This window comes from Monodelphis domestica, chromosome 6 (assembly GCF_027887165.1).
Source record: "Monodelphis domestica isolate mMonDom1 chromosome 6, mMonDom1.pri, whole genome shotgun sequence".
Lineage (NCBI taxonomy): Eukaryota > Metazoa > Chordata > Mammalia > Didelphimorphia > Didelphidae > Monodelphis > Monodelphis domestica.
In genome coordinates, this window is record NC_077232.1 from 178,117,265 (window position 1) to 178,142,438 (window position 25,174).

Sequence of the window (25,174 nt, forward strand, 5' to 3'; positions counted from 1 at the left end):
ACAGACCCCCATCCTTTTCGTCTTTTGCCTATCCCCACCCTCAAGGGACACCTTCCCACACAAAGTAGCAGAGGCAAGGTAGAACGACAAGTGAAGAATCAGCACATCTCTCCTCCCTGCCTTCCCCTCTTACACTCTCCTTCGGGTCACTTTCTCTTAATTTCTCAGGGGAGTTCTGGATTTTGCACTAAGGAGCGAGGAACTGAGCAGAAAAGGAAAGTCACTTGCTTGTAGATGCCAGGACATATACTGAAGCCCTCATCTCCACAAACCTGTAGTAAATCCCAGGACAGGACCAAGAGCTGTATAACTGCAATCCCACCCAGGGGATTAGAGAAAAGGGATGAGCGAGCTTCGCCTTCCCTGAACCCACAAACACACTAGTGGCTGTAGGAAGAAGGGTCATCTTGCTAAAAACTCCACCCCAGGCTTTGCAAGCCGGACTCCTCTGCATCTATAAGAACAGTAGAGCATCTGGTAGTTCTGGCCCTCTCCCCTTCTCCCTCAGACCCCTCAATCCTGCTGCAGAGGTGGTGGCTGCAACCACCTCTGCAGGAGCGAGCCCTTCTGGCGGGCACGCGCCCTCTCACCGCCCCGCCCCCCTCCGAGCACTTTCTCCTCCCCTTTTCTTGCCCCGGGGCGGGGGCGCGGGAGCATCAGTGGTGACGTCAAGGGGCGCGCGGTGGCAGCACCTCCCCGCGCGCTAGTTAAAAAGAAGAAGAAAAGAGGGAGCGAAACATGAGAGTCGGTGTGAGGAGCTGCAGCCGCGGGCAGAGGAGATCTCAGCATCATCTAAATCCCAGCGCTGCCTCCGCCTCCGCTGCTGCCGCCGCTGCTGCTGCTGCTGTTGCCGCTGCCGCTGGAGCCGTCGCTGCTGCCACTGCTACCGCTGCTGCTGCTGCTGTTGCTGCTCCTCCGGTCCCACCTCCGCACCTCCCGTTACGTGGACAACAAGTGAATCGCCGCTGTTGCCCCCGCTGCTGCCCCCGACGCCTTGTCCTCATCTTTCTACTCCTCTTCCTCCCACTTCCAGGCTGCACCCGAAACCCCCTAACTCAGTCTCTGACACTGGCACCACCACGGAGAGCGTCCCTGGCACAAATTAAACTCAGTCCCCATCCTTGGGCTCCCACAGAGCATTGGTCCCCTTTTCTCGGTGCTTTTTTAAACTTGTTACCAAATTGCCCGTGTCCCTCCACCTCACTGCCTCCCTTGGCCTTTTTGCCAGCCTCGCAGCCCCCGTCGCCCTCTCTCCTCCTCCAGGGGCTGTGTGGCAGGGCACTGTGGGGAGCAGTCTTTTTTCTCCTCCACACGCGTCTCCCCCTCCTCCTCCTCGTCCTGCTGCTGGGCAGATGATGCTGAAGATGCTGTCCTTTAAGTTGCTGCTCGTAGCTGTGGCTCTGGGCTTCTTCGAAGGAGATGCCAAGTTTGGAGAAAGGAACGAAGGGACTGGTGCGCGGAGGAGAAGGTGTCTGAATGGGAACCCACCAAAGCGGCTGAAAAGGAGGGATAGGAGGATGATGTCCCAGCTGGAATCCCTAAGCGGGCCAGAAGCGGTCTGTGGTGCTTTCTACCCTCGGCTCTCCTGCTGTTCCAGGATTGACAGTCAGTCCCTGCTGCACATGGAATCCAAGGTAGGCAGCCGTCAATCGCATGGGTGCAAACTTGGGCAAATATGCTTTAGGGTGATGAAAGGGGTCCAGCAGTCCTGGTGTATTCACTGTAAGGCTTTAGAGCTATGAGACTTGTATTGGGGTACTTTCTTCTGTTCAAACTTGAAAGTCTTGCCTTTTTGTGGATTCTGGGGTGCAGGGATCGACCCCCCAATTTCCCCAAGTTCCTATACACGATGCTTGGCTAGATCACCTTCTGGCTCAGGAAAGTTTGACTTCCTGCGATTCTATCATCCTCGCCTATGTGAACCCTTGAAAAGTATCGAGGTGGAGCGTGTGTTTCGTATTAAACCAGGCACTGGCTTCGGTGAAAATTGTAAATTAAGGTGACTGTGGTTTCCGGTTTATTTTTCTGGGGATAGAAAAGGCTTGTGCCGTTTTCTCCACGTGCTTGCTTTAGGGAAAGGTTTGACTATAAGAGAGGATGTAGGAACATGGGTGGTTTATGGTCTCCAGCCCCGTCCAAGGGGGGAGTCTTGTACTCAGAGTCAAACCAAGCTTGAGAGCTTGGAAAACCAGAGAAAGATTTTCGCTGTCACATTCCACACACAAAATGGGGAAAAGATTCATTATCGCTTCCCCACTCCCCACTCCACCCCCACATGTCATTGTAAATTCAGGCTTCGGATCGCTATTGCTTATTAAGAAAGATCTTTTTCTACTTGCGAAAACTTTTAAAGACTGGTAATTTCATTCCCCTGGTGTAGGTACATAATGTACGTGCGTACGATAGTTTTATTGACTCGTTTCCAAAAATGCTTATTTCAACTGGCATAGTGTGTGTGTGTGTGTGTGTGTGTGTGTGTGTGTGTGTGTGTGTGTGTGTGTGTGTGTGTGTGTGTAGATATCTCTACTTAGATATATAATTTCTTAGCGTGCGCTGCAGTTCTGTGGGGGAATTTACTCTACACCCTGGGGGAGAAAGTGCCGGGATCACGTCATTAACAATCCCTGCACGTGAAATAAACAATCAGGTGTCTTGCCGCCCCCACCCCTTTCCATTTTAGGTTTAATTAAGAATTCCTCTGTTACAACACTGCAGTTGTCAAGGTCTGAGAGACTCTTGGAAAACTTGTGTTTCAGTCTTGCTGGCCCAAGCATAATAAAAAAAAAATACCCAGGCTGAATCTAATTTTTATGCTTAGTTCACGGTAGATTTCACTCTATTCTCATGTAAACAGCTCTTACGAATCAACATATGTGTCTGGGTGGTATCTCTCACTTTGTTTTGTAACAAAAAGCCATATTGCATCATTTAATTTGCTCAAGTCATGCAAATAGGAAAAAATCAATAGGACAAAAAGGGGTCGACTTATCCTCCTCCCTACTAAACTGCTGCCCACACACAGAGCCCTGTTGCTTATGGCAAAAGAATAACAACAACACCATTGTGTTGTTAGTTGGTTCACTAATGGGTGAAACTAGAGAACATCATTCTCCTTCAGTCCCCAGCTCTGTCCAAATGTTCATGGCTTTTGAGGGGGCATTTGTCCTAGTCCTTCTATTCCCAGATGAGTGAGAACTGTCTTGCTACAGGTTTTCAAGTATAGTCTCTCTCTTTATTCTTACCATATGCAGTAGGAGTCCGAGATTCTGAGCAAGGATGTTCCTTTCTCCTACCCACAAAGTATCATTAAGCCCTTTGATTGTAATAGAATTCGATGACAAAGTAACTACATCCTGATAACTTTAATAGTCCTGGAAAAGGACCCCAAAAGACAAGAAATTCAGGAGAAAGCCTGCAAACATGTCCTCAACTCACCCTACTTGCCATGGACAATATCAGGGCACCAAAACTGGAAAAACTCATGTATCACTAAATTCTTTGAGGAATAGGGACATGGTATTGACTGATTTGGGAGGAGGGGTGGGAGGTGGTGTTGTATCCCTTAAGATTAAATCTCATAATAAAAATAATTCTTTTGCTTTATTTAAGATGGGACATTTATCAAACAAGTTTTCCCTTATTCAAAGGATCATGTATTTAAAGCTGGAAAAGACCCCTAAAGGTCTTTTCTGTGTAGATAAGGAAATAGAGGCCCTAGAAAAGTAAAGTGACTTGGCCAAGGTCATAGAGGAAGCAAGAATTGGCAAAGCCAGAATCCTTTCCTTTACACTTTTATCCCCTACCTCTTTTTAAAAATGAGTTTGTGTTGAAGTTTATGTTGTGGGTTCTGATATTTGTTCCCATTATAAATAGTCTATAAACCCATCTTTCTTAAACCACTTTCAAAATAAAGAATGCTTTACTACTTTATCTACTCTAAAGAAATGTTCTTTTGTATTTTAAAGAAATGTTTGTCCTATCATTTTAATAATATTTGAAGCCATATTATCTATCCATTAAAGCTTGAAGCTTATTCTAAGGCTTATTGGCTTATCATAAATATAGTCAGGTCATTTTTAATAATATGCATTCAAGGTAGGTGACAGTCATTAGCTTAAAGTTCAGGGTAGGGGTACCTATAGAGCTTTGCAAAAATAGAAAGAATAAAAAAAACTTTTCAAAATCATCCCATTCTATAAGGACAGTAGCAGTCAAACCTTTATAAGGGATAGGAACATTAAAGATGCTGAGCATGCTCAACTAATGCTCTGAAGTATCATTTTTGGACAAAATTGTTTTATAGTAACATCAATGTATAAAGGCAATTCTGATGACACTGTGTCAGTTTTTTCAAAACCTCAGTATAAGCTGTTCCATAACTGGTGAAGTGATACTGTTAGAATGTTATTTTTAACAAAGATCTTTAACTTCATTACAACCCTAGAATATTTTATTTATCATCATCCAAAAGCATCAGCAACTACAGCCTTCAAATGGCAGCATCTCTAAAACTTAACTCATGGGTAGATTGACATAGGAGCCCCCCTTTTCAGTGTGTGTCTCTCTGCTACCTTGGGTGGCTTCACAGCCAAGGCTGTCAAGGAATGGGTGAAAAGTAATTGTTTTCAAGTGTGCCCTTTTACAATCATGTGTTTGCTCTGGCTCTTTCAGGAACAAAGGCTATTGTTGGACACATCTAACTAAACAAATAACTCATCCTGGGCTCCCTTTAACAGCTGCCTTAATACAATGATCTATTTACATATTAGCCTAAAATTGAAACTGAACTCTCTAATGACATAATTCAGCACTAGGATCCAGAAGAAGCAAGTGTCTTCCCCAACAGCTGAACAACCTTGTAGACATATGATTTTTTAGAAATAAATTCTGGTACACTAAGGGATTTTTAAGGCAACTTCTTAATATACTGTCATGCCTTATTCCCCCTTTTGTTAACTCATCAGGCCCATGTGGGTGCTGTTTTATTCCCCTTGCTTTGCTCCTTTTTAAAGAAAGAAATACAGAAGGTCCCTGTCACTGATTTTTACTGTTTGTTGATAAGTTTTCCTGGTGGGCCACACTTTTCTGTGCGGATTCCAGTATTTTGCTTCCCTTTTCTTCAATGAGTTTTACTTTCATGTGGCTAGAGATTAAAGGATGACCTTCCAGATGTTATAAATTAGTCAGCAGCAAGCATAATCATTACTAAGCATGCTATAAGAACCTTTCCAAGTTTTACATGTTTTCCAAAGTTCCACTTTAGGCCACTGTCATCAGTGGCTTTGGATATAACTTTTCTTTTTCCAATCAAGAAAGGAAATGTGTGCATGTATGTGTATTTGTGTCTGTGCTATTAAAGAAGACAAAATACCCTGCCCACACCCATACTCATCTGTCCAAAACAGTGTTTGAGCTTTGGGCTAAGTCAGTTTAATTGACTTCAGTAAGACCACTGGTTCATTGAAACTTAAGCTAGAATGATGGCTCTATCTATCTTCAGATAGGTATTTACACTGCGGACCTCACACAGAGCAAAATGTTACCATCCTGCTGTGTTGGAACAGCATGAAACTTAATAAAGAATAATATTGTACTTGATTTCAGATAATTTATTGAATCCCGTTCCTTAATCTTTTGATGGGTTATTTTGTGGCCAAGGCACATTCCAAAAATTGTAAAGGACCAAATTCTTCCAGCACTAAAATCAAGCTCCCTCCGGATGGCAGCTGGCAGGGTTTTGTTTCAGTTATTAAAAATGGAAGTATGCATATACTACATGAAATCAGATGTAATTAAGCACCCATTTCCCACAAAGCCAAAGAGGTGCCTTTATTTTCTTTTAACGCTCTTCCTCTCAATGCTTTGCTTCAATGATAATCACTGGATAGGCTACAGAGATGGAAAAAATAGAATATTGCATAGATCTGGTGGTGTCTGGCAAAGTATGCACAATCGAAGACATTCTAAAAATTCTTGGAATGCAAATTCGAAGTGTCTTGTATATGTTTCTTTTTTGAAAATCTTAACCACTTAACCACTTGTCATGTAAAGTGAGCAAAAATCTAAAATGATTTGGGTTAATCGACTTCTGGATAGAAGCAGAGATTTACAATAAATCACTAATCTAATTTCTTTCTCCATCCATTGGGGTTGTTTCTATTGGAATTTTTCATTTCAACTATATCACCATTTTTATATAGTTAATCTTGAATATTTATAATCAATTATGAATTTTATTTCCTTTTTTCACCAAATGGAATCATTTCATTTGGAGTTCTCTGGATATAATTCTGTTTTATTAAAATTGCAGCACATTTATATATTCAGCTAAAACAAATCCCTTGCCCTTTTAGATGCAAATTCTCATATAAACTGGAATATTGTTACTTTTAAAAATAGGAGCATCCTTACTTATTCAAATTAGAGCATCTAGTTACAAATGAAAAAAAGAATAAGTTGGTAACTGTTTATTGATTCTTTCCCTAAAAAAAAAGCTTTTAAAATTGATTTTGAAAAACATCATATAATTAAAAGTGTTCATATTTATATAGAAATGTAGGCATAAGTCTAGTATAAATGGTCTTCAAATTTTCTTTAGTAAATAAGCCAAAGAATATTAAAATGATTTTCCAGTTCACAGAAGGATTTTTTTAATAGTGGTATTGATGCTTGAGTTTGGACAGTGTTGATCTCCCTGATATTTCAAATATTTCTGTTGTGGTTGTATCACTCACTGGATTTGTTCAAAGGAGTTTCTAATATCAATTTGAATAAGTTAAAACTGTTATGGACACCCCACTTTGTTTATTAAGTGTTTTTCAGTGGCAAAAAAATGAAAAGAGGAAAAAAATAAATCAAATACATTTCTCACAAGAAAACCCCAAAATATTATGTTTAAAAATATGTACCGTTGTCTGGAGAAATATGTAACATAATCTATAACTTTATAATCCATTCATAGGTTAGTTGCTTAGGTAGATCATAGTTCTGATAAAAATATAAAATTGTTTCCAGATTTAAGATATAATGATCAATAAAAACTATATCTAAAAGCTTAAGCTATTATTCTGGTGGGAATGAGAAGTGTTGTTATTACCTTTTCTTTTATTGGGAAGCTTTTTTTCCCTTATGTACCACTATAATATATGAATCAAATGAAATATATATGTCAAGGAATTTAATTCACTATAAGGTATTCTATAATAGGAAAATGTCAGCTGCCAAGAGATACATGTAAATGACCCTAGAAGAAAAATCAATCAAGCACCCAAAGGATCTAAAATTGATTAATTTATATCAGGAACTTCAGGAGAAAAATCAATCTAGAGCTTAAAATGTATGTATGTGATAGGCCTAAATAGTCTGTTTTGTTTTTGGATAGTCATTCAATGTGTGTGTTTGAGTGACTGATAGTCATAGGTATTAAAATATTTAAATGAGTCCCTAATGTTTCACAAGTAAAGGAACCATAGGCAAATACCCCAGTATTTTTATTGGTATGGGTAAGCATCACACCAACTAGATATCCAGGTTTTCTGTGTTGTAATAATAACTGGCATTTATCTAGGGCTTTAAAGTTTATAAAGTATTGAACAGATATCATCTTACTGAAGCCTAAACAACTACCCTGTGAGGAAGGTTCTATCTCTATCACTGTCCCCTTTTTACTAAAGAGGAAATTGAGTATTGGAGAGATTGAGTGATTTGACCTTGGTCAGCCAGTATTCACTAGAGGCAAGATTTGAACACAGATCTTTCCAACTTCCAGATGAGCTCTCTATTCTCCACACCATGTTACTTCTCATGAAAACCTTGTTCCTGATAAATGAGCTGGTTGAGAATTGCTTTTCTTCTGGTGGTGTTACAAAGCAGCTTTTCCAGGAGGATGAGAAAGAGATCATGAATTTATTTCCAATTTATGTTTTACAGATATTTTCTGTTACCAACAACACAGAATGTGTGAAACTTCTGGAGGAAATCAGATGTGCCCACTGCTCACCACATTCTCAGAATCTATTCCATTCACCGGAGAGAGTAGAAGCTTCTGAAAGGGAGCTAGCATTGCCCTTGCTGTGCGAAGATTATTGCAAAGAATTCTATTACACATGTAGAGGCCACATTCCAGGTAAAAGCCACTGCCGGATGTTGAGATGGTTTGCAGAAGATTTCTCTGACCTTCAAAAGATGTATTTTCCCTATCTTATTCTTATTCCTTTTAGGCTGTCAAGATTTGAATGGTATAGCATGATTATACATTTTGGCCAGCCAAATAATGAATTGGCATTATTCAAACTTCTGAATATTTTTGGCATGCTCTTCTTAGGGTCGGCTTATTAGCTACTTCAGATTACAAATGGCAAATTTTTCATGCCGGACAGATTGACTTCCTCATAATCTGTCCCCAAGACATTTTTCCCCTTTGCCAAGCTGAAGGGTTGTCCTCCAACTTTGGTAGAACAGATAAAATAGGGGGGGGGAATCTGCTGTTAAAAAGAATATGTAAGCCAAAGAAAAAGTATTTCTCTTCCGTTCTTTCTTTGAAAGGCAGAACAAAACATGTACTCCAATAACTAGTTGAAAGGGGTTGAAAAACTTAAATCTTATTTTTGAACAAGATCTAGGTACTCTTCAGTATAAATTTTAGGTTCAAAAGCAATTCCTAGTGAAGAAGGGAGGGGGAATTTGGGGTGTTCCTGATAATGAATATCAAGAGAAAAAATATGTAGTCACCTTTCTGCCCAATTACTAAGAACTTCCAATCCCAGGCTTTCGTTTGTCTGCCACTTACTACTCCTGTGACCTTGGACAATTCATTTTATGTCTCTAAATCTCAGTTTCCTCTTCTGCAAAATGAGGGGATTGGACCACATGATTGCTTAGGTCCCTTCAGCTCCAAATCCATGATCCCCCTCATTAAGTGTGAGGCACTTACTATCCACAGCCTGACTCGTAGGGCCTTGAAAGACTCCTCCATTGAAAATGGCAACATTTCCTTTTGCTACAATAGGTAGAACAGACATCATCTCTGAAGACTGGATTAGCATCTCCTAGGGGACATTTTGGCCAGTTAGCTAAAGTCACAGGAAACAACCCACTATTTATGAGATTAAAATATTATTTTTTAAAACTCCAGAATTGTGTGAGAGAGATTAGAGAAGGACTTTTAAATAATTAGGGTACACTCTGTTCCTTTTAAAAAACGGCTCTCCAGTTTATGAGTTTTGGGTGCTTTCGGTAAGGGGGCGGGTAGGGGATGAAGAGAGAAGGGTTGTAATGCTCTCTTACTGACTTGAGAAAACATTTGGAATAGAGTTGCTTGTTCCCTTTGGTGTGGTTTAACATGTCTCTAAACTCATTCAAATGGGAAAATATTATTATTGTCTTTATAAACTGCAGAGATGTTTCTGAGGCTCTCTTAAGCCAGCTGTTTCTTGCTCCTTATCACATTCCCCAAAGCACAGCAGACTAGGTCGTAACTGCCAAGACTGCCTGCTGAGAAGAAGGAACAGATTAGATATCAGAAATGCTGGGTCCAAGCTGGAAGCTCTGGAGGTTCACCTTTCCTAGGCTAGCTTGGAGGCAGGCAGCCCAGAAATCAGGATCCCACTTAACATTTACATCTCTGAGTCCAAGAGCGGGAGGGCAAAGGAGGGCAGCGATGCCTCTGGGGAGAAGACCAGGTTGCTTTATAGCCCATGGTGGGAGTGATTTTAACTTCCCAAGGGAAGCCCCTTTGGAGAAAGAGTGAGCAACAGGGCACAGGAGCCTGAGCTGCAGGACCCTCACTCCCCAGATCAACATATGTGGTGACGAATGACAAATTTATTTTTCTACAAAGTTTGTGTATATGTAAAACCGCTGAAGTGCATCAAGATGTCAAGTGCTTTTTGTGACCACCCAGGTTGCCTTGAAAGATAACCAGATGAAAGCATAACTTTCGTGCTGGACAGAGCAGCCTGCATGCTTTAGCACCGACTCCAATAGGCGCCTTTCCTCCATCAATCAGATGCTAATAATCATTCCAAATACGCGTTCTGAAAGTGGACTGTAATAACAGAAAGATATTGCATTAATTATCCCCAATGAGCTCCATTGATTTGTTGGTCAGCAGAAACACTGCACACGGATTAAGATTGCCTCCAAGTAGAAAGTGCTGGGAATACCCTGTCCCCTCCCCCAATCCCTGCTTCCCAGATCACACAGATTATTAGAATCAGGAACTGCTTGAGGGTTTTTTCATTTTTATTTAAATTAAGTCATTTCTTTTCTCTTTCCTTCCCCATCAATTAAAAAAAAAGCCTTTAGAACAGGTAGCCATAGTAGAGCCAAGCAAATTCTCACTCTGGATATGTCCAAAACTGTATTCATAAACCTCTTTTTATTTTGATTTTGATTATCGCAAACCTTTTTTTTATTATTTAATTCCATTTTCATGACTTACTCATGTACTGCAAACATATAAAACAGACTGAATGACACTGAGACCATTAGAATGCCTAGACTTCTTTAAAAAGCAAACAAACAAAAGAAATATCAACAGGAAATGTAGAATGTTCTTTTAGGGTTTTGTTCCCCCACAAGTCTATATCATGATCAGCTTTTCCTCTTCTAAAGGAAAGAGGAAAACGTTTATCACTTCAAATCATAGGATAATTGCTTTAAAGTTGGAAGGGGTCTTAGAGGCTATTGAGTCTAACTCTCTTGTCTTACAGATGAAGAAACTGAGGCTCACAGAGATGGAATTACTTGCCCAGGGTCACACAGATCATGATTGTGAGGAAATAAATGTTTTTCTTTTCATTATTCACTCAGGAACTAGACCAGCACCATACTCTTGTTTATATCTTTTAATAAAGCCAATTCATCATTTGGATGACAAAAAAAATTACAATGTTCCATTAAGAAGCATTAAAAGTTTAATACTTTAAAAGTCAATAAAGCTGAAAGGAAATTAACCCCAAGAATCTTTTTGAGAGGGAAATTGCTGATTACGGAGGGAAGGGAGTGATGCTAGTACAATCTGAACTTGTTATTTTATATGTAGAAGGAACTCCCAATGACTGTCCAGTAATCCAGATAGAACTCTCAGTGATTCTGTAATTCAGTAATACAGATTAGCAACTGTTCTATCTCTGAGATCAATGTTAGCCAGTGGGGGTGGGGCTAGGGAGGTGGGTTTCAGTGATTTGTATCTATATGTCAAAGACAAGCCTTGGGTCCAGGTTTTCCTTTCCAGAGCTCACTCTATATCCACTCCTCCAGACTACCTATAATTGCCAAAGAAAGGTGGAATATTCAGAAGATAGCTTTTTAAAAAGAATATAATGAAACATCAAAAGAATTAAACACCCCATAGCTTCAATTGCTCATGATAAATTCAATGCACGGAATTTTCTTTCTTATTTGAGGGCTAACCAATTTCAGCTTGGCAATTGGAACTGGCTTGGCTTCCCTCTCTCTCAAGAAACATCTTCCCACATCTTTAAATGAGAGAATTTATTGCAGAAAAGGGGAAAGATGAGGACATATAGCTGTAGCTGCTGGTTCAGAGCCCTGGAGAATAGTTTCACATTAGTAAATCCATAACTCCAATGCAGAGTGTTTTCACAATTATAATGCAATCACTTCCAAGAGAGGGAAAACAAAAATATGCATGGAAGATGCTTGGTTTTCCAAATTATTCCCAAGGAGTAAGTTGGCCTAAAGAGTTCATGCAGGTCATTGACTCCCACATCCTTATCTTACAAATGAGAAGACTGAGGCCCACAGTCTGATGTGGCCTCTGGAGCACACAGCTAATAAGTAAGGTAGCCAGGATCCAGGCATACCTTATTTACACCCAGGGAATAGTTTAAAAAAATTTTTTTTAATTTAAAATTTAAAATAGTTTTTAAAATTAGGGGGAAAAATCTAGCTTCATGTAAAAATAAAGAGGTCATAGGATTTTCAGTTTCAAGGACTTACCAAAGGTCACCCATTTTCTAAACATTAGTATCAGTATTCAAACTCTATATCACAGAATCATACTGCTAGAGAGAACATAGGTTATAGAGTCCAACCTTCCCATTTTCATGAAGAGGAAACTGAGGCTCAGAGATTAGGGACTTGCTCAGGGCTACAGAAGGAGTAAGTCATGTAGCCAATCTCCTCTGACTCCAAAAGCAGTTCAATTTTTATAGCCTTTCATTTAAAATATTTTTCCCTTTTCAACTATACCATGATACCGATTAATTCCTTTCCTTGAATGAGCACAAGTAAGTTGCTTATTCATTAAATGCTAGAGTAAAGCCTTTAAGATGGTGGGATATTAATAAGAGATAGTCTGTCAGAGTGCTTTGCCTTCTGTTTCATTATTTTTTAGGATTTACACTGTTATTTTTTTCACTATAAGCCATTATGTTTATGACATGGGCTAGATAGCACAATTGGTTGCAGCATGGTACTTCATAGGTTTGATAGCAGTTAGTTTCCCCTCAGGGCCATGGCAATAAGCAGCCTCTGATCTCTAACCATATGACAAATGTGTCTGGTTAATCAAAAGGTGACCAGGTAAAAGTGTTCAGAGTGGAGAGATCCATGTAAATCTTGTACCAGAAAACCCACTTGAATGGCTGCCTAACAGGCTGTGGATGTTTTGCTTCTTCTTCTTGAGTACAGAAACAGCTCAGATAATGAGGAAAGCAAGTTTTCTGTGGAATCAATGTTGAAAGAAAGGCTAGAGTTCAAGATTCCAGCAATGGCATTTATTTTACAGATCCGAGTTTTAGAGAATGCCTAAGGATACAGTAGGATTGTGTTCATGATTTGAGAGCATTATTAGTTATAGGTCAAGGGCATTTGATAAGACATCTGGGCTAAAAATATGCAGCTGGAAGAGTAATCAGCATATGGTCATCATTAGTGGACCTGATCTTATTATGCTGATCCAGGGTGAGCAAAACACTTTTTGGCAGTAAAAATACTCGCCCCTTACTCCTTCAAGCATAAGGGTACCATTTGGTAAATTATTTCTTCCCCATCCACCAATAAGAATGTGATGCCTTGGAAGAATTCTGTTTCCCCCTGTGGGTGATCTTGCAACCAAAGGGATTTAATTCACCCCTGCCTACCACAAAGCCAATTTCCTTTAAGAATCACAATTAAACTAGTTATTAGAAGAGACTTCAATCTAAAATTTCCCTCTTTATGAAAATGCCCTTTATGATGTCAGATCTTTCAGATACCACCATATTTCTATTATCAGACTTCTCAAGTTCATAAAAGCTCCAGAAGGAATTAAGTATTAGAATTCTGTGTTTTTTTTTTCCAATTTGTCTAAGAGGCATGATGCCTCCAAAGCCTTGGAAAGAAATTTATGAGTTTAGACCCATTAATCTTCAGATCTTCCATTTGAAAATTATTTCTCATTTCCTCACAATTGTTTCTTGCTAGTTCCATATAAATTGGAACCAGCCACCAGCATTGTTCATTAATTGTCCCCTTTAAATGGTCTCTGTTTGCAGACGGTAATGCAGGACTATAAACAAGAATATTTTCATAAAAGCAAATTCTAGCTTTCTTATGAATCACACTTTGAATTTCTCTTTGTGAGCCCACAACTTAAAGCAAAAATTTCCATTAGTCTACTATAGAGAGCCCTGATAACTTACATACTCAATCATAAATGTATTCATAGTGTGCAAGTAGTCCAAGATTCTTGACATTTGTACAAAAATATCTCTACCTGGAGTTATTTACTTCAAAGATGATAGGAACCAGGCATGGGCATCCAAATGTTAATCCCAGCCCCACCACAGAGCTGAAAGTCTGCACATGAGCTATCAACTCAGGTTCTTCCCCTTTTTCCTGGAAGAGAATTACTTACATTCCCTTGGGTATTTTTGAATTATATATTTAACACTTAAAGTCTAGAGAAGGAGGATAATTTTGGTAAACAATCTTGAAGGACTAAGGTCCCTTCCAGTTTTGAAACTATGATTCTATCAACCTGAGATCTGCCTCATCTCTCAGACTTCTCCCACTTACTAATCCCTCTCTTCCTTCACAAAAGAGTTAACCTCCTCTCAGCTGCTTTACCCCTCCCAGAAAGCACCCTCCCCAGCTGTCATTCCTACTTTTTCCCTTCCCCCACCCAGACATCTGCTCTCTTGCCTTTTTCCCAAATGCCAGTTCCAAGTCAGTCATCTAGTTGGAAATCTCCAGTGAGTGCACATTTCAGAGACTGGGAAGGATCTATCTATTGCATCCCATAACCAAGAGAGCCCGGGGCAAGATTTTTTTTTCAAATTCTAAGAATAACCTATGATATCAGGGGACTGATGTCACAAAAGAATCAGACTCAGTAACCTAGTAGGCTCATATCTGCTTTGGGGCAGAAAATACTTATTCCATTGGTAAACCCAGCTTGACTGAGCTCAACTTCTTCATTCTAAAAGCATCCCTAAAAACCACTCAAAGTAAAGCACATCTCCTCTTCAGCCCAGTTAGTAGGAGTCTTTCACCTAGAATGGGCAAGTGTCTAAAATAATGCTGCCAAGCCATTTTGCAAAGTCATTATCAAAATCTGAAATGAGATGCTAGACATGCTAAGTTCTTACATCTAATTGTATTTTGTTTTATGGCTAATACATCTTAAAACAATGTTTTCTACTACCTCCTGGCTTTCCTTAATGTGAAATGGTAGAAAGTGTCATTCCAAACAAAAATAAAACCTCATTAACTAAAGTTAAAGAAAGTTTTGCCAAAACCTCTTTCTCATACTATAAAAAAGGTAACCGAATTTTTGATACTCCAAATTATGTTCCATATATTGTTTCCTCATATTATATTATGATATTCCTTTCTGTATATTATATGTTGATTGGCATCTGACAAGTTAAAACAAAAACCTCTGTTTTCCCATTTTCCATTAAGAGTTTGCTTTTTTTTTGGTCGTGTAGTGCATTTGATGATCAAGAAAACCTCTGTAAAAAGCCAGGGTATCATGGCTGTCCTAAGCATTTTAGTCAGTTGGCCAAGAAGCATTTATTCAGCACCGAGATTACAGAGAAAAGCAAAAACAGTCCTTGTCCCAAGGTGCTAACACTCTTACGGGAGTGGATAGCATGTAAAAAGTTAGGTTCATGTGAAATATGTAGAGCAGTTAAAAGGTCATCTAGAAAAGCAAGGCATTAGCAACTGAGAGAACTGCAAGAGTCCACCACAAAACGTGGGCCTAGAGAGAGTCTTGAGGATAGTTAGGAAAAGCAGGAAGGCAGAGGTGAGAGAGCAGAGCATTCAAGGCATGGGGGACAGCCAGCCAGTGCAAAGGCAAAGAGATAGAATGCTATGGTGGAGGGACTATAAGTAAGGCAAGTGTGTGAAGGTGGGAAAGGTTACTGTCAGAAGACCAGCAAGATGGAAGGCTTATAAAGACCTTTAAATTCCAGTCAGGGGAGACATATATTCCATTCTGGAGGTGGAACATGCTTTTTGTCCGTAGAGCTAGAAATGATGTTGATGATAGTTGTGCCAAGGATTTGCCACCTAATCATTCCAGCAGTTACTAGGTTATGTCGTATTGGACTTTTCTTGCCTTTTATCTCAACCATAAAATAACAGTAATAGCAACTTGGGCTATAAGATCATTTTAGGGAATAACTACCTTGAAATGATAATCATAATTTTTCTATGCAAATCCCTAATTATTATACTTTGTTTTACTAATAAGCAGAAAACTAAATGGTGTGGTAGAGAGATTCAATGAAAAATTCAACCATTTAAGCACCTGCTGCATGCAAAGCACTAATGTGGATTTACATACTTAGAAATGGTAGCTCTACCCCCTTGTTATTGATCGTGGATTTAGACCCGGAAGGTTCCTTAGAGGCCAATCAGTTTGACTTCTTCATTCTACCAATGATAAAGTTAGCACACAGGGAGGTGAAATGATTTGCCCAGAGTTGCCTAGTGAGTAAGTGGCTGAGGTGAGAGCTGGACTCAGATCTTCTTGAATCAAAGTCCAATCAATGCCCCATCTACTACATCAGCTTGGTTCAGTTCATCATAGCAAAGGAAAGCACAGCCATTCCTCATAACCAGGTAATGAGACAAGATTGGTTTGGTTGAGGTTTTTCTTTTTAGATCATCTTATCCTAAATTGTCACAAGTAGAACAGATCGGAATACAACCTATAAGTCAAGATTTGAGAAAGATTTTATATTCCAAAATCTTGATTTGATATGTGTATTTCCTCTTGAGAAGCTATCAAATGGAAAGAAGTCATGTCAGAAAAGTTCATACTTCCCATTGGAAGGGATCAGAAAGATGTTCTAGCATATTTACAGGATTCACATCAAATTCTTGTTCATAAGATTCTTTCCAAATTCTTTCCAAATATCCCCCTTATTATCATTTCAATTTTATTGTCATTCTTTTTCTTTAAACCCTTACCTTCTTAGAGTCAAATCTATGTATCAGTTCTAAGACAGAACAGCAGTAAAGACTAGGCAATGGGATTTGATCATTTGATCAATCATTTGATCACACAGGTAGGCAGTGTCTGAGGCCAAATTTGAACCCAGAACATCCTGATTCTAGCTCTGGCTCTCTATCCACTGAGCCATCCAGCTGTCCCCTTTACCGTCATTCTTTTTTTATTTTAATTATTTTAATTTTATTTGGTCAATTTCAAACATTATTCCTTGGTTACAAAAATCATATTCTATTCCTCCTTCCCCTCCCCCCCGCCCTTCCCATTGCCAATGTGCAATTTCACTGGGTATCACATGTGTCCTTGATCAGAACCTATTTCCATGCTGCTGATGTTTGCACTATGATGTTCCTTTAGGGTCTATATCCCCAATCCCTTTACTGTCATTCTTTTTTTTTTAAACACTTACCTTCCATCTTGGAGTCAATACTGTGTACTGGCTCCAAGGCAGATGAGGGCTAAGCAATGGGGGTTAAGTGACTTGCCCAGGGTCACACAACTGGGAAGTGTCCGAGGCCAGATTTGAACCTAGGACCTCCTGTCTCTAGGCCTGACTCTCAATCCACTGAGCCACCCAGCTGCACCCCCCCCCTTTACTGTCATTCTTAAAGGTAGCATGAGATAGAGAATAGTGTACTGGCTTTGTGGTCAAGATGACCTGGGTTCAAATCCCATTTCAGACACTTAATGTCTCACCCAAGATAAGTCATTTAACCTCTTCACAGCTTCAGAAAAATTCTCAGCTTGTTGTGTTGCAATGGCAACTTGCAGCAAGTTAACAGAGCGGGGAGGGAGGGAAAGCTTCCCAGATTTCCACATAGGAGTCTCCCAGCTTATCTGCAATACAATTACAATTCCTGATAGGACAATAAATTACAAAAGGTGCTTTTTTGCTGGATGATGGTGTTTTTTCCTCTCAGCATATTCTCTATTGGTCAAAATTTTTGTGAGCTCTGTTTAAGTGAAGTTTAATTTTCTACTCAGAATACATGTGAAAATTCAAATGCTTTCAAAATAGCACTAAATATTTCTCATGATCTCTTTTTACATTTACTTCAAAGGTTTCCTTCAAACTGCAGCTGATGAATTTTGCTTTTACTACGCAAGAAAAGATGGTGGGTTGTGCTTTCCAGATTTTCCAAGAAAACAAGTGAGAGGCCCAACATCTAACTATTTGGACCAGATGGAAGAATATGACAAAGTGGACGAGATCAGCAGGTTCATAAAGATAAATGCTGTTTAATCTAAAAAAAAACTGACAAATCTTTGTGGTTTTGACAGTGAATCAACTCAGTCTGTGCTTATGCTCAGCAGCTGTGTCCTCCAGATGTTTCTTTCTTCTGCTAGTTTGCTTTCTTAAAAATCACATTAGTGTAAATGCCTTTTTAATATTTAGGTTACTAATCATTTGCTCTAAGCTTGACTTCTCTCTGATTCATATATATATATATATATATATATTCCATGATTCTAGTTTTATACTTAAGTTTCATTATTGAAATATCCAGTGGAATTTATTTCTGATTAACAAATCATTTCTTTGTCAAGATAGTTTTCTCTGATACTTTTAAAATAAGTTTTAATTTTGCAAATAAAGCTAATGTGATGATTGCTGGAAAAAATTAAACCTGGTTACTTAGAGAAACTTTAAACTACATTTAGGATAACTTTGCTAACATCCCCTTTATTCTGCATTCTGATATAAAACTACTTGGCTCCTCTTTGTAAAATCTGTTTACCTGTCATATTGTGACTCTGTACAGTAAGTAGCCTTTCACCACCCTCCAAACACTAGTCTCCAAACACTATGGCTTGAAAAATGTGTGAGGTTTTGCATCTCTATTCATTCCCTCCATCCCCCTCAAAAAAAAACTGACTGGTTTTCTTTCATTTGTCTAGAAAGCATAAACACAGCTGCTTCTGTGCCCAGGAAATCGTGAGTGGGTTGAGGCAGCCTGTCGGAGCCCTGCACTGTGGGGATGGCTCCCAACGTCTCTTCATCCTTGAAAAGGAAGGCTATGTGAAAATATTCACCCCAGAAGGAGAAATTCTCAAGGAGCCTTTCTTGGACATACACAAACTTGTTCAGAGTGGAATAAAGGTTGGCATACTTTTTCTTTTCTTTATATCTTGTGGCACCTCTTGCTATTTCATTTTTTGTTTGTTAGTTTGTTTAAATTTATCGTCCCAAGTAATGCTGTTCAATTTCCTAAGGAAAAAGGAGAGTGAATTATGGCTATTTTAGGAGCAAATAAGAAGGGCAGAAAGGGAATAAAAACTAAGTGAGGTAATTGAAAAGAGAGGAATTTGCTGAGTTGTCTATGTTGTTTGATCGTTAGTGGGAAAATCCCTGGGCAGATAGTTATGCTGCTCTTACATCCCTATAGACATCATAATTTTAAATGTTTTTTCCTAATGCTTATAATCAAAGCTTCATAGCAAGCTGTATAATGTGCTCTCCCTTAGAGTCATTTGCAGTTGGTGGCATCAATGCCAAGCACTGGGCATGATGACTATTAAACCCCTGCTATCTGAACTGACAGTTTCCTGTGCGTAAGCAATTTGTACATGATCAGATAGCTACATCTGTATTTCCCAGCAGATGGGTAAGCACTTCTGGCTCTTTAAGCAATTGGAGAGCCTCATTCAGTGCCTCCATTTTGAAGTGAGGTGATCAAACCACCTTATGTGCATATATTTCCTCTCATGAGGCTATCTGTCATATAGAAGGTCTGTACAAACTTCTTTACACTGAGCTAACCAAACCAAGAGCATCACCTGATTGGGACCAACTCTTGGTTTCTACCACTCTGAATGTTTGAAGCTTTTGTTATAGAGTATTACATTTCCTTCACAATGCTTCTTCAAGGAAGTCGTCTGGCTTCTTTTCTAGATGGGACCATTTAGAATGAGAAAAATGTTTCAAATTTAGGAGATGCTACCCTCCTTAGTAACAGAGTAACACCAGAAGCCTATGATACTCTGTGTGTGTGTCTGTGTGTGTAGAGGAAAAACTATTCATAAGAAGATGTGTGCCTATGGGGGGAAAGAAACAATAAGATATTGGAGATAATCTCATTGGAAATTACTTAAAAAGTTATAAGAGGGACAGCTGGGTGGCTCAGTGCATAGAGAGCCAGGCCTAGAAATAGGAGGTCCTGGGTTCAAATATGGCCTCAGATACTTCCTAGCTGTGTGATCCTGAGCAAGGCATTTTACCCCAATTGCCGAGCCCTTATTGCTCTTCTGCCTTGGAACCAATACTTAGTATTGATTGATTCTAAGACAGAAGATAAAAAGGGTTTTTTTTTAAGTTATTAGAACTCACATCTCATTTTCTGACCTGTCCAAAAAATGTCCATCTTTTAAAAAATATTTTCCTTTGAAATTAGTTAATCCTTCTAGTAGATAGAATTTAGCTTGAATTAAATGTTTCCTTATATCTGAAGGATGGAAGTATCATAGATACCAATTAAAAAGATTAAATTGTACAAAAATAATAAAAATCCAAGTAATCTATGGGATTAGTTATGATGTTTCTTAAAAATCTAAAACTTTGAGCCTTCCAGACCTTGGTTTAACATAGGATCCAAAGACATGTAGGCTTTTCTATTTGAAAAAAGTTGAAGATTGGAATGTTTAGACTCTTTACTATACTGGTTTATGACTCTGCTATTTTGTTTATTTACCTGGGGCTGTATTCCCCAAATTACATACATGGATCAGGGGAAGAACATGGCTCAGTAGGGTCGATTTTGCTGGAGAAGCTAATAGAGCCATGTTCTAATGCTGTCACTGCTGACATCCTGGCTTTGGAGCTCATATAAACTCACTGCTTTCCCAGCCTATTTATCCCCAAAGGCACCTGTACTCAAAATCTAGATTTATGTGAAATGTCGCTGATTAATACTATTCATTACTAAAGCATAAAATGATAGAGCTAGATGTAACTTAGGAGATCCTTCAAGCCAACTCTTTCACTTCATATTTGAGGAGACTAAAGCACAGGCAAGCTAAATGAATTGCCCAGTCACACAGCTAATAAAGGACAGATGCAGGATCTGAACCTTAGGTTTTCAGACGCAAGTATTCGTGCCTTTCCCCTATGATATGCTCTGCTTCTAAGCAGTGCGCTTTAACTTTAATTGCTCTAACTTTGGAGGTTCTCTGATATGTTTTAAACTTTCAGCATCTCTTTTGTAAATATAAAAAGAAATATTTGGCTTGAATTGTAAAAATAACTAAAGGATATTTTTGTGTGTGCATTATAAACTCTATTTTTGCTTTTGAAATACAAAAGATCCTATTCTCTAATCGAAAATTTTACCAGATTTTGCTGACAAGAGTATGGACAATGGTACCTGCAGCATTTAAGAAATTTCCATATAATAGGATTCAAAGGGTATTTTTCAACCACTAAATTATTACATGAATCACAGTTCAGTAATGTGCCATCCGAACTGCAATTAGGTTGTGCGACTGGAGCTTTGCGGTAGGGTGCCAAAATTTTGAGGGCACTGACAGCATTTGGATTCCTTTAGCAAAGAGAAATGCCTGGGTATTTCTAATGAGAAAAAATAGTTATCTAATAGTTACATTGTTCCAAATTAAGAGTGTCTTTGGGAAGGGGATAGATTCAGAAACTACCACAATTTCAATACAAAAAGTACCAATCAAACTTAGAAAAAAGAATTTGTTAAAAATAAGGAACTGCCCAAGATCACACTTTCCTCTTTTCCTTTACTGTAACAGCCTCATGGAGTCCCAGGGTTTCTCCCCTCTCTCTTGCCTTGGGCACTATGGTTCATCTTGCTCATGCAGTACTGGATAGAACTTGTGTCCTTGTAACTTCATTAGATAACTATAAGATCCTTTCTTCAAGTACAGAATCTCCACCCATTAGCAAGCCCCCCAAAACCATACTACTTGGTATATCGTAAAAATAGATGAGATCAGATATAATGCTAAATGTCCCCATGAGAGGAATTACTCAAATATGAAGCTGGCTACCAAGAGAGTCTATGGAATTTCTTTTACTAGAAATGTTTGAAAATCTAATCATAGACAACCATTTCCTCTCTGAAATGGACCAGTAAAGTGTTAAGGGGCTGGATTTGGTGACCTCTTGAAACTTCTTCCATCTTAACCTCAAGTTCTTGGTGAATTCAAAATTTTAAATTGTTCATTTATGATCTTTTGGGGCATTCTAGAATGATCTTGTTCTTCCAGAGATTCTTTGGAAAGAACTATACAAGGCTATCTTTCAGTCAGAAGAAAGCACAGTCGGTGGGCAGCTGGGTGGCTCAGTGAATTGAGAGCCAGGCCTAGAGATGGGAGATCCTGGGTTCAAATCTGTTCTCAGACACTTCCTAGCTGAGTGACTCTGGGCAAGTCACTTATCCCCCATTGCCTAGCCCTTCGTACTCTTCTGCCTTAGAACTAATACATAGTATTGCTTCTAAGACAGAAGGTAAGAATTTAAAACACACACACACACACACACACAGTCAACTTTTTTTTAATGTCTGAAAATTGCTGATTAGTTTGTAAATTATTTGACCCTTATTGTTTATGACACTAGCTAGCAAGACCAAAATGCATATAATGATGAGAATAATTCCCTTCTGCCATACAGGATGAAATTATTCCTGTGACTTTTTTACCCATTAAAATTTTTTTTTGCATACCACCCTTGTTTGGTATTTCACGTCAGTTCCTGTAAAAACTGGAAAGGACTCCTGGGTGGTATTTTAATGGAATTTCCTGATGCATCTCATTGAATGGCTGACTGTGCTGGAGTAGAAGGCTAGCCTAAGCTTGGCATGCATGCAAAAGTGGATACAAGTCTACACCTGTCACCTGCAGTCACTCCTCTGAAAAACTAAGGAGCACATTTCTTTCACCTTCAGTGATCCTGAGCAATCAGGGAATGGACATGCTAGCTCATATCCTTGCCCTCTTAGGGAGATCATGCAACAGACAAAGCTGAAAGATGTGTCTGTTACTGGCACAAGTGTCATTGGACCCCCAGCTATCCCTCCCCATCGGCACGGATCCCCATTTCCAAAGATGTTTCTCGTAGCAGCCCATTTACCCTGGAAAGGATAAGACGTATGTCTGAAAGCTGCTGATTGTCTGGGTGATTGCACACATTGAAGCTGGTCTCTGGCAATAGAACAGTCAGGGTGTCCCAGAGTCATGGGAGCATGTGGAGGAGAGCTCCTGCATACGCAGGAACAAGCCCTTATAGGGCAGCTTCTTGTCTCACATGCTTGTAATCACATAAGTGACTGAGCAGCACAAGTTTGGTGAAATTCAAGCACTCGTCCGTCCACAGGGCATGAAGTACACATGCAGAAACTTATTTCACAGTCTTGCTTATTCTCATTTGCCCTGACTATGTAGTACTGCTCAGGGGAGAATGAAATGTGAATGGTTTTTTGATGAAAAGATCAGAATGGAAAGAATAAATGATACATCATTGATTTTTATTCAGCATCACCACATTTAGGATTGTGATTGGATAAGATGATCTCTTGTGAAATATGACTAAGTCCCTTGTAGAGGTTGGAAAGAGCAAGTAAAAATCTCAGGTTTCTTTTGTGTAGTGCAAGAAAGGTTGTAGCTAAATTTTAGAAGCCGAGAGTATAAAATCCAATAATAACAAGAAGAAGATGGTATTACCAGCTAAATATAAAGAAGACATATGATAATATGTGTGTATGTATATGTGTGTTGTATATATCTTAGTGAATTTCAGCTTAATGACAAGAGCTTCAGGTGTGGACATAATGGCCAATTAACATATACAACATCATTGTACTCATAAGCAGCTTAAAGCTAACTCCTCTTTTAGGTCATAAAATCTTGAAGCTTGTGTGTGTGTGTGTGTGTATGTGTGTGTGTGTGTGTGTGTGTGTGTGTGTGTGTGTGAAAATTATACTTGTAACCAATTACATGAGATCGGAATATGGTAAACTGTATCTCTCAGCAAAATTTTTGAATCTTCAATATCTTTTTTTTCCACACTTAACAAATATTTATGTACCTACTATGTGTGAGGCACTAGTCTACAGAGCAAGGTTCAATGGAGAGCCTGCTGCCAAGGAATCTATAATACAATAAACATGGAGAATGGGCTTGTGATTTTACCAGTATTGGAAACTCCTACCAATGGAGGACAATTAGCTTCTCTGCAATTTATAGTCATAGAAAGTTGCCTCGAGCATTGAGGAATTAAGAGATTTTCCCAAGGTCACACAGAGAGTATTGTCAGGGGTAAGATTTGAGCCCAGGACATCCCGCTTTTGAGGTGAGCTTTCTATCCACTATTCATGTTGCTTCTCATCTGAGGAGTAGGAAGCAAAACCTATATACACAAATAACTATGGCTTGGGAGAGTGATATTTAAAGGAGCTGTCCAGGAAAAGTACTATGAGAAGTTTGAAGAAGGAAAAATCACTTACAACCTGGGGAGAAATGGATGGCATGTTAATTTAGCTTTTTAGAGTTGGTGATACCTGGGTTGAGTTTTTGAAGGAAGGAAAGGGTTTAAGCAGTCAAAGATGGCAAATAAAGGGCATGAAATTCAGTATTATTTTTTTATTTTAAAATAATAATGATCATTTTCATAGTACTTTGAGAATTACAAAGAACTTTATACATATTATCTTATTAGATGCTCACAACAGTCCTCAGAGGTAGATTCTATTACCTTCATTTTACAGATGAAGAAACTGAGGGAGACAGGTTAAGTGACTTGCCCAGGATCACACTGCAAGTAACTGAGGCAAGATTTGAACTTGGAGCTTTCTGACTTCCAGAGCTAGTATTCCATCTACTGTGGGACCTAGAAATGAATATTGTATTTAACTTTTTCTTTACCTCCAACCTCCATTAATCAACAATACTTTATTATATTTTTACTCATAAATATACCTCTCTTTAAACAAGTTCTTGAATGAATTAGTAATAATAGTAAAATAATAGTTGATATGCATATATATAATCTTCTACCTCTTTCTGACTCTATAGCCAAGAAACATTCCTCTATTTTATGCTACAAATTAAGACTGACTTTATGAAAGCTAATTTTAAATTAATGAGATTTGACCAAAGTTAACTTTTTTCCTAGAATGAATCGTTTTATCATGGAATTAATTTCATATTTTATTCATCTTATAATTTTGGAGTTTTGTGTATTGGTTTACCATAAATAAGGGTATGCATTTGTTACAGCATTTGATAATGTTTTATTTTAGCAGTTGTCATTAAAATTTTTAAATAGTGTTTAGATCTATCCTTATGCACACAGGACCATTAATTAAGAGCTAAAAGAGACCATATAGTTTAACCTTCTCATCTCATGAAAGAAATGACAGAGCCACAGAGAGATTAAGTGATTTGCCGTGGATTACACACAAAAAAATGTAAGGAGCAGGGCTGGGATTCAAACCCAGCATCTCATGGCAATAAATACCTTGTTCTTCTCCTAGGACTGACAGACTTGAGTGGTCTAGGCAAATATTTATTCCAACAGTGTTCCTAGATCTTCTCTCTCAGACACAGAAGTGGAGAATAAGAATGGCTTTTATTTGCATGATGTGTTAATATATGTAAAGCTAATTCATTTTTTATTTTAAAATGTTTTTAATCTTCATAGAAACCCAGTGAAGTACACCAAGCAGGTGTGATTACATTTTA

The 25,174-nt window shown here is 38.8% G+C and overlaps 1 protein-coding gene across 3 annotated transcripts in view; it reads left to right on the top strand.

The window, feature by feature from the left end:
* Positions 1–714: 714 nt before the first annotated feature.
* Positions 715–25,174, top strand: part of HHIP (hedgehog interacting protein) — a 141,754-nt gene continuing 117,294 nt past the window's right edge. For all 3 annotated transcript variants that reach the window (XM_007496276.3, XM_007496277.3, XM_001367162.4), the window contains exons 1-4: positions 715–1,634; positions 7,930–8,125; positions 17,533–17,689; positions 18,371–18,572. In XM_007496276.3, coding sequence (XP_007496338.1) covers positions 1,353–1,634; positions 7,930–8,125; positions 17,533–17,689; positions 18,371–18,572 — 837 coding nt within the window. In that variant the 5' untranslated portion in view covers positions 715–1,352. The remainder of the gene's footprint in view (positions 1,635–7,929; positions 8,126–17,532; positions 17,690–18,370; positions 18,573–25,174) is intronic.